Source organism: Ptychodera flava, chromosome 16, assembly GCF_041260155.1.
Source record: "Ptychodera flava strain L36383 chromosome 16, AS_Pfla_20210202, whole genome shotgun sequence".
In the NCBI taxonomy this organism is placed as follows: domain Eukaryota; kingdom Metazoa; phylum Hemichordata; class Enteropneusta; family Ptychoderidae; genus Ptychodera; species Ptychodera flava.
In genome coordinates, this window is record NC_091943.1 from 17803879 (window position 1) to 17814983 (window position 11105).

Genomic DNA, 11105 nt, shown 5'->3' on the forward strand with positions numbered 1-11105 from the left:
CGTCCGAAATCGAAACGTTCAACTTATATATGTTGTGGCTATAGGTGTACTTTGTTCAGGGAAGAGAGAAGTTAAAAAAATATCTTAATCATAAACATGTTTACATTATTAAGCCCAAACTACAAGCAATATACGCCCTAGTGATACGGTGACACCGTGACCTGAATGACCCCTATTCTACTTACTGGCTTTGCTATTGTCTTTGCGGTCACTTCAAGTTGACCTGTTTCTTTGATCAGAGCTATTTTTAAACCATCATACCTCTAAGTTGTGATATTTTATTGCACGCTCGTGATTTAGAGCCTCACGAGATAAGAATGGTTCCAAAAACTATGTCAGCAGAGCTGAGGAACAACGAGGGCATGCATGGGAATGCCATTGTTGCTATCCTTTACATAAACATGCGTATGTATGTATGTATGTATGTATGTATGTATGTATGTATGTATGTATGTATGTATGAATGTACGTATGTAGTCTCTATCTATTCTGGCATGTGAATGCATCTATCTAGCGTAGGCGATAATACTACAGTGTACTAACTTTGACTAGCTCTCTCTCTCTCTCTCTCTCTCTCTCTCTCTCTCACTTGACTTGTTTTTGCTGACCCAGAGTATTACAAAACCTTCACCTTCTAGTACCATTCTTATCAATGCTAGAACTTCTCACGGAAATATCACATTTTTCTTCGGAAAACAGATTATGTGGTAAGACCATTACCCCCATGGCGTGACTCATTACAGTGCATTGTTGACTTCAGATAAGATCGCTTCGATAACACATCATAGAGGTGAGCGGAAATTACTCTCTGACCTTTAACCCTTTGCCGAAAGGACGCAAATTGAGACGATGTTTGCGCTCAGCAAGATTGGTTATATCAGTCCAGATGGACGTATAGTAGTTGGCGTTGGGAAATGAAAACATGAAGTATTGCCTCAAGTGGTTTTACTATAGACCCATAGTTATTACCAACACGTTCCAGATTACATGAGATTCATGTAAAGTTTCACACCTTGTATTTGTGTATCCATAGACAGTAGAGGGGTCTTCCCCCTCTACTGTCTATGGTGTATCGTATGATCACACCTAACCACCCTGACATCACACCTGACATCATAACACTTGACATTTAGACAAGTGAATTTTAATGTATTGGAATTTGACCTTCAAACACTATTTATGTCTATAACCCTTAGAATTGTGAAGAAAATAGGATTGGTATATAGTTAGCAGTCAAAATGAACACACCGTGGCGGTTTATAGTTCATCCTATCCTCACCGCCCCCGTCACCGCCGCAAGTTCCCTTCGCCATTGGGGGGGGGGGGGGACTTATAGATTGAGCTCCGTTCGTCCGGACCTGTTTCTCTGACATGCGCTGACCAGACTCTTTCAACCTGTTACTAAATGTGTTTCCATGTCCTAAGCATTACACAGACATTTTAGAGTTGGTAGAACGACAATGAACTGTGACACACATATGGATGGTAATTTGTGTAGCAACACTTTCCAATATGGCTGCTAGGCGGCCATTTTGTCATAATGTATGCGTGCATGTCAGTTTGTGTTACAAAATCAATCAATGCAGTATGACACATCATTGTAATTTTGCGCTGCGGCCATACACAGGCCAGACAGCGCTAAACAATTTTAAGTGCCTCCATATCAGTAACAAAAATGCAAACATGCCACCAGTATATGAACATTGTGTGATGATTTCATGCTTTCAAACTATATGCATGGTCTTAGCTGTTAAGCTACGGCCAATTTTAAATGACTCCCGGTTTTTATATTGTAATCAATTCCACATCGTCAATTTACCAGCTTATAGACAAGAACTGTTATAATCCAAACAGGGATCAACAGTACCCGCGAACTGATGACCCGGCGGGGACTATGTCATTATGATGACTTAATAGTTTGAGATAGGGCCTATACTAGCGATGCTTCGAAGAGAAATCAGCAATGTCCCGAAATCAGTTTTCGATGTGTGTGTGCTGAATTCTACGATTTGCAGTGACCAAATGTGAGACACACTTGTTTTTATGATATCTCACAACTTTCATAGAAAAAAGTATTGAATGTGAACTTTCCAAGAGGCATCGCAAATCCCAAGGACGACGAAATACACAATAGGGGAAAAGTTTTCTCCGGCGAAAGTCACGTGACCTTCTTTAATCTGAGCGTCAACAAATAAGATCGGTGGCGGCCTTTAGATGTCCAGGTGCCGACTGTTGAGTAGTACGACAGACCCCGGCAGCGTGTAACCCCCTTCTTCCATACGGTGGACTCTTTAAACCTCCAAGAGGTTCGATGGCATGCGGAGAAGCGGGAACTTCCTGAAGTGCCTACACGTTTCGAAATATCGTCTCCAAAGCACTTTCTCCTCAACAAATATAGCATCATTTTAGGAGAGATATGACAGTTGATTTGTTAGGGGGAATCGGGACGGGCGTATCAAGTTTTACTAGAAAGAGGGTCAGACCCACTTTTTTACAGGTGGAAATATTCATGGTCACCAGCACGGACAATAGAAACCATACATAAATTGAAGCCATACATCACAACATGCGATACCCTTTGCAAGTGCTTTAACATGACCTTGAGAGTACGCACTGATATTTATAGGCAATCCTTCATAATCTGATAAAATAACAACCTACTTGTGCTTTACTCGGTCTTAAGTATTTATTGTAGGTGAAAAGATAAGCAACAAAAGTTCACCTGAGCGCCGAAGTGTTTTATGATTAGCATACCGCGGCAGCACAAGTTTGATAATCTCGACAAAAATGCCAGATTTACTGAAGTGAAAAGGTCTCAATGAATCATACCTGCTCAACATTGAAGTTCTCCTGAACTTGAATTTCATCGACCAGGCAATTGTTGGTTTTAAGTCCCCGGATTGACGGTCTGGCAAACGCCGAAGTGATGCTGGACACCACGAAAAGTGCCAAAAGAGTTTTCATTTTCCTCTGTAGTAGTGGCAATTGTAGAAAAAAAGCTACGACAACGACGGTTGGAAACGTCGTGTGGATGTCTCCTGCGAGCTTCCTCTTTCCCCTGCGAGATTTCTTTTTACATCAGATACGATGAATTAGGTCCGGGCCGGAGACTCGTCCAACCGAACTGGAATCTGTGTTGCGATCTCTGGTCGAGCCACTTGAAGGGGGCTTTTGATTTAAAACAAGTTTTGGGTCATTCCATTTTCTACTCCCAAATGGGGAGTGTAAGGCTATGTATGAGAAGTTGTTAATGTAAATCAACTAAAAGAGGGAAACAGTGTGTCGACAGATAGTAGTCCACTTATAATTACATTTGAGAAATTTATCCATGTCGTCTTCAGAGATAAAACGGCCCTCGAGAGTTTGTAGCCAGTGCTCGATACGAAATGGACGAGCCCACTGACTTGTAACTGTTTCGGGACGAGGGCTCCAGCACAGCGGACATTTATTGTTCACGAGTTGGGTCAGTTGTTTTTCGCCTGCTGTGAATGCTATCTGATAACCTTGCTTGCCTCTTAGCCCATTACAAACATGATTAACGATATAAACTGCTGACAAACGACAGCAAAATATGGCGCCATTTTGAAAACAACTGCATGAACGACCGATCACATTGACCAATATTGACGATGCACAGTAAGTATCCCGTGACGGGTATCTCTTTTGCTCAAAAATACTCTTTGTTGACGGATCTGCCTATGCCCGCGAGCTAAGTAATGATGTTTTTTGACACCAACACTATGTTAGTCAAGTCGCACATATTTTATTGCCGCATAACGCTGATATCGTTTTGCCGACAAGGCGATAAAGCACAATATCGCTGACGTGTGTGGAGAATTACGTAAGCCGACCGTGAAGTCGGTATAATTCTCATATATTGCCACGACCAAAGTCTGCGATTTCAATTCTGTGTCCTTTTCTTTCTTTTCTCGAAAGCACCTTCTCCTCTTCCGTTTATTGTTACTCATCTTCAAAAAGTCTGTAATTCTTTTGAACGGCTCTGGTGCACAAGAACTGAATAAAGCCGTGTTTTGTATTGTGCGAGATGCATCAGTAAAATTGAATTTCTACAAAGACAACAAAACGCATCCTGTTTACGGTTGACACAGATTGAAAGTTCAGTCGTTGCTCAGCTGTCTCTGATTCTCAGTTTAGCGGAGTTCCCACACACGGCCAGATCTTTCAAACACAGGCGCTCCTTAGCTGGGTAGTCTGCTAAGTAGATCGATTTTCGGATCGATCTATTGATCCGGTAGTCGATATGCCCGCCACTGCCACCTAAATACTCACAAGGTGTGCAACAGAATCACTGAAAAACACGCGATTGTGAGTATTTAGGTTGCAGTGGCGGGCATATCGTCTACGGGATCAACAGATCGATCCGAAAATCGATCTACTTAGCAGACTACCCAGCTAAGGAGCGCCTGTGCTTTCAAAGTACGGTTTCAATACTTCTGAGATTTGAAACGCGTTCTCCTATCTCCATTCTCCTTTGATAACATGAACAACTTTTTAGGCCTCCCTGTCTAGATATCTGCCACCTGTCTGTCTGTCTGTCCACCTGTCTGTCTGCCCACCTGTCTGCCCACCTGCCCGTTCTTCAAAATATCAGCTAATGCAGTCACAAATTATTCGAGGTCATGTCGCTTCTCTTCGCTTTTCGCGAGCAAGATGAATTCAGATCAGGATTAGAAATAACATACGCGATGAAGAGGTCACGGTTCACAACTGTTTTCTCGTTACCTTTCACAGTTCAGAGGTCAGAGCGTTCTTAATCTTAGGTCAATGCCCTGTGAATACTCAAAGATAAAACCGATTGGTTTGGTCATTTTATGCGTTCTAATCAAATTCCGCACGATTCAAAGAATTCTCGGCCAGTGCTGCTGGTTATCACTAAAGGTGCTTCCGCCCATTGAGTTGTCAATGACAACATGGGAAGGTCAAGATCATCAACATTGTTTGTTTCCAGGGGACCGTTCAAAGGTTTACCGGGTACACCGTGACGTGAAGTTATCAAGGATTTCACGAAAACGTCGCCCACTCCGTTTTTGTAAAAGCGACATCATGGCCCATGTAGCACTTTCATAGAAAACAAAATTCTCTGAATTCAGCTACCCCCGACTATGTCAAATTTTTGACCATTCATCGGATATTTTCGGGATATCCTTGATTTTACCACGATCAGGTTCATGGTCAATTAGGGACTGGAAAGAATTAACGGTTGGGGGGGGGGTGCTTTTAAAAAACTGAATACTAAAAGAACTGATCCTCCCCTTCTTGATAAAAAGACAAGCAACCCTCCCCTGTGCCAAATAAAATGCATTTCGATAGGGCTTTTTGTGAATGACGTCATTGTTCTCTCATTAATATGCAAAAGTAAATATTTGTGCGAAAATTTACACTCTTGGAAACTACATGCAAGAAAGACGAAAATACATTTTAAAACATTTAAATAGGTGACTGCAAATGTTAACTCGACTTGGACGTACAGCAATACTGAACTTTTTTCTGAATTTCTGGCAGCAATATCCGATGTCTCACAATGACGAAAAGTTCTATAGCGAACCTCGTAGCCTTTTACATTCCCAATAGGAATGCCAATTTGTCAACAATTTGCCTTGTCAACACAGTCTCTACACTTATGAGCACAGTCAAGCCAGGATAAATAAACAAACAAACAAACAAAAACAAAAAACAGAACCATGCAAACAAACAACAAACAAACATAAACAAAACAACCAAAACCAAACAAACGAAATAGAACAAATAAACAGCCACAAATCAAACAAAAACAGACATGAGTAATAACAAAATAACAAGTAACTAACAAACAAATAAACAAATAGATAAATAAACAAATAAATATATTAATTAATTAATATAAAAGAAAACACTTAATTAAATGAGAATAAAAATAATTGACTAAACAACACATACAACATATTCAAAATGCGACGTCAGTATCCAGCGTGGATATGATGTCGCAATTTGAATATGCTGCATTAGTTGTTCGGCAAATCACTTTAAATCTTATTTTTATTATTCAATTTAGTGTTTTCTCTCATATTTATTTATTTGGTTAGTTATTTATGTACGTATTTGTTTGTTCGGCTTTTTGTTTCTTTATTTATTTACATATTTGTCTTTTACTGTCTGTTTGTGTTTTATTTTTTTGTTTGGTTTTGTCATAGACCCTCTTTTTTAGGGTCTATGATTTTGTTAACTCATTTATTTGGTTGATTTGTTTGTTTGCTTACTTTTTTGTTTATCCAAACTTCCCTGTAGTATGATTAGTAACTCAGCATATTGGCAATAAAGCAATATACATCAGCAGTTTTTAATGTCAGCTATAAAGTTGCAGACTGCAGACATGATGTGTCGGCAATCCATGTAATAGCTCACCCATAACATTGTATAGGGAGAGAAAATGAACTTCTGGTGTATGTGTAACAACAAAAAGATAAAAACAACCATCTCAAAATGCATCTTCTGCCTTTCAAAAACAAGTTACCTCCATTGATCAACGTCAGTATTACATGAATATCATGAGATGACGACGACGACGACGATGATGATGATGATAATGATAATGATGATAATGATGGTTGTGGTTATTATGGCGGTGGTGTAGTGATGATGATGATGATGATGATGATGATGATGATGATGATGATGATGATGATGATGATGATGAAGAGGATGTAGTGGTGGTAGTGGTGGTGGTGGTGGTGGTGGTGATGATGGTAGTGGTGGTGGTGGTGAAGAGGATGAGGAAGAAGAGAGGATGGGGAGAAGGAAGAGGAGGGGAGAAAGCGGACGGGAAGGAGGAGGATTGTAGTGATGAAAAGGATTATTGTTTTAGTGGTGACAGTGGAAGCAGTAAGCTTATTGATGAAGACGAAGGTGATGGCGTTGGTAATATTTATGATAGTAATAGTAATGACAGAGACTGATTCAATGTTTTCTTATTTTTATTTCCGGTAATACATTTTTTTCATTATGTTTTCATTCAAACTTTTTAAATAAAGAAAGATGTAATGAGTTCCATGCAATATATAAGATGAGGACTTCACAGAAAGTACAATTTCCTCATACACTGTAAAGTCCCTGCTCTCAGGCACATTCACATTTCAACGCAGTGTTTTACAATAATAGTTGATAGCTTCCATATCTTTGCACAAAAATTGGCGACCCAACCCCTGCCAATCATGCACAAAATGAAATAGCCCTCCACCAAACATTTGCATGGCAAATGGCGACACCTCCAATCGCACAAGGCTCCGTCCCTAGTTAATTCTGTCTTAAGTCTTTGCCTTGTATTGGAATATGGGATGTGCGTCTTTTAATTATACAATGGATTTGTGGTTAAACTAAAGACGAAAATGGTGAAAAGTATACGTGAGATAAAAAAATAATCATAATGACAGGAAAGTAAATCAAAGTCTGTAAAAGCCTGATAACCCGCGTCCTTGTGTAGAATGAATTCCAATACATTATGGAAATTCAACGTTTTGACATTTATTGTGTACCAGTTTAAGGTAGAATTGGGACAAATATTCGGACTCTGAAATTTTGACAATCCCTTTCTGATCTACCACTTGTGGGGTCTCATTTTAAAGCTTTTGGGGTGAGATAGATTTTCACAATCTTAGATTTTCGAAAATAGCAAATTTTACATTTCCCCATAGGGTTAACACGGAGATGGTGGTATTTTGACTTTCATAAAAAATGAATTACATGTAGTAACATTTTCATTAGCAGTAATAATTTAACTAAATGTAAAACCTTTTTGACACATTTCATGACTTTTATTTTGAAAAAAATCCAAAATGTATGAATGCCATTGAATTTCATAAGAAATAAGCTTACAACAAGTAGGCCTTGTAACGGGGCCATAGCTGCAACAGTTGTTAATTTTTCCAATATATCTATGCAAAGTATCAAATACAGTTTCTTGCTGTCTCCCTACAGCATGCGGAAACACACAATATTCACTTTGGCAACAAAGCCCGTATATTTAAACACCGTTGGTGATAATTGTATCAGAATCTAGACTTAAAGTCAGTTGTCAATGATACAGTGCACAGTAAACACACGCAAGCTGTGTTGGCAAGCTGAATACTGGACAGTTCAACATACTGTAGGGAGTAGAACAAGAACGCAGTAGTACAAACCGAAAAAAAATATTGTCAAAATACAAAGTTAATACAGCTACTGTCCTGCTAATGCCTACGGGCAGTATCGCTGTCACTGCAGTGACTGTAACAGCTCTGATTCTAATGAAGTTGAAGAAGAGTTTGGGTCATATGACGCTCATGACCGTTAAATATACTTGTAAACTAGATTTCTATTCCTATATGGCTACTAGTATTTGTCATTTTACACGGAATAGGTTGTCCTTATAATGCAACTAAGGTGTGACTGATCATTTGGTATGTTAACTTGATTTTTAACATTGTCTTGGGTATCAACATCATGTTTTAATCCTTTAAAATCATGTTTAAATTCTTTTAATTTATTCACGCAGCCTGAGTATTGATATACAGCAGTCTCATGGTATGTGTGACATTTCAAATTCGATGTATATGAAATGCATCTGACAGCAATACAAGTGTACATAATACGAATATAGATTGTGTTGATAGGCTGAATACCGAGTATTTCAACATAATAAGATGTAAAACAAGACATCGGAGTTACTACAAAAAGCAAAAATACTGAAAAGTATCAAAATTTTATGTTTGTAATATTATTTACTTCAGGTTGGACGAGCAGACAAATTGAAGCTATTGTTATATTTTTGCATTAGGGATTTTTGAATTCTGGTATATAGAATAATCAAGTATTAATAAAGAAAAAAGATGGGGTCACCATGCTTGATTTTCTACAAACGTACGGAAAAGTCACTGTTTTCACGAAAATCGCTTCAAAACAATACATAAAACCATTCATTTCAAGTTCACGCAGTCAATGAAATGTTCACGCTCTCATCGTACATGACACAAACGTAAAATTTTGAACAGTACAGAATCATTACACCCAAAATTTCAGACATTAAAACTTTTGTTTGGTGGAAGATATCAACCTTCCAATATTGTCAATTTTGTAAAACTTAATATCAGTAGCATTTAGGTCATGTATGTCTTGTTTTTCTTATAAACATTTTCTTCGATAGGTCACCGTGCTCAGCTTTTCACTATTTGGCAAAGTGTGGCCGAGAATCCACAATTTGCACACACTCTCATACTCGTCAATTTTGTTGCTTTTCGGTGAGTTCCATTGACCCGACCAGATGTGGATTAACCCAAGTTGACTTAGAATGATAAATCTTACAAGTCCACTGATGTATGTAAAAATGAATCAACTTCAGAACTTGCCTCAGAAATATGGCTCTACAAACTGATGACTACATTTATATTACCACGGCAGAATATTTATTTGTACATTAAAATAAGGTAGAGTGGAACATCTGCGAGCAGAACTGTGCAATACATGTTTATTTTTTTTCTGCGCGTATGATATCCTTTATAAATATGCGGCTATATGATAGTTTGGGGGACTTGAAAAATTTTGATCATACAGAGGGGGATTTGAATATTTTTAGGCACAGGCAAATGTAGACACAGACTGGCAACGCGGCATGCCTTTTGTTCCATGGTCGTCTCGGTAGACTATTGCCTTTTCATATTAAATCAGCTTCAAAGGTGTTAAACTTTTTGGAGACTTTGTTTGTGGTTGATAATTGCACGAGATTATGCGAAAAATACGACGAGATGGCATCGTGCCGCCAATCGCGTAGCAACCATAGTTACTTTGTGAGCTCTCAGGGCAGAAATACTGCTTCACGCCAATCAAAACATAACACGCCAGCAGTTTCATAAACGTGTCCTTCCTTGACGAACGTGTAAAAGACGGTATGACTGACCTAAACTATTGAGTAAAACTAGACAGTATCGATAAAAGACTTTCAAATTTTGTTCAAACACACTCATTATATATTCATAAAAATATGAGAGGAATTTTTAAAACGGTAAAACTCATTTTTCTTAAGCTCAAAACACTCCCGTTTTTGCCAGCACGCCAATTCCGCTCAGCACCACACGACAACAACAACACAAACTTTGCCGAACATACTTTTGCTTAACAATTGGCGAAAATCCGAAAATTACCGAAGGATGCATGGTCGGCACTCTTCGAAAAAGAGAGGCAAGAGCAACCTGAGGCGAGGCGAACATGGATGGGTTACGTAACCGTTTCACGCCTTGAACGATACCCGTTGCAAGTCTGTGTCTATATTTGTCTGCATGGTCGGCACTCTTCGAAAAAGAGAGGCGAGAGCAACCTGAGGCGAGGCGAACATGGATGGGTTACGTAACCGTTTCACGCCTTGAACGATACCCGTGGCAAGTCTGTGTCTATATTTGTCTGTGTTTTAAGTTATCGAGGGGGATCCGAAAAAAAGATAAGATTTCAAGCGCGATTTCCTTCAACTCCCAGCCCCCCTCACCATGCTTTGCGAACGCAGCCTAAGAAGAAAGTTGGTTACAACGGCTGGTGTCTGCCGATCATTATTAAGTCAGTAGAGTAAAATAATTGCCTTTCTCTTGAAACAAATATAGATCAGAAATAACCCCCCACGTCACTAGTACTGATTACTGCTTAAGTTTCAACAGTGCAAAAGAAGAGAATCACGATGCCCAAGACTTCATTAGCAGAGCACTTCGCACGGACTGTCCCAATACCGTCACGCCGTAGAGTAACACCTTTCTAAATTTAAGTTCCCCCATGGAAGCGTGTTTCTACCAGTGCTATGATGTTCGATAGAGGACCCCTGGAGCGGCATGCTCTCCCATCCGTGCTCCGCTTTCGGGAACTGTTCTCAGAGCAAGGAAAGCATGGAGGTACAGTAGCGAGACTAACTCCGTGAAAGGAACAAAATCCTGCCTTATTGCATTTATAGTCTGCTCAGGCTGCGTTCACAAACACCTCCCGGGAGATTTGAAAAATTTGAGGTACATTAGAGGGGGCTTAAAATATTGTTCGATAGAAAGGGGAACTTGTTAAGGGACCGTCTCAGATTGTCGCATAAGTTCAAGAAACGAAAT

General features: G+C 39.3%; 1 protein-coding gene across 4 annotated transcripts in view; it reads right to left on the reverse strand.

Moving 5' to 3' along the window:
- Positions 1 to 3388, reverse strand: part of LOC139114169 (uncharacterized) — a 52688-nt gene extending 49300 nt beyond the window's left edge. For 3 of the 4 annotated variants that reach the window (XM_070675746.1, XM_070675743.1, XM_070675744.1), the window contains exon 1: positions 2830 to 3355. In XM_070675746.1, the coding sequence (XP_070531847.1) occupies positions 2830 to 2964 (135 nt within the window). In that variant the 5' untranslated portion in view covers positions 2965 to 3355. Of the gene's footprint in view, positions 1 to 2829 lie in introns of all 4 variants that reach the window. The other variant, XM_070675745.1, reaches the window with a different exon arrangement.
- Positions 3389 to 11105: the final 7717 nt, after the last annotated feature.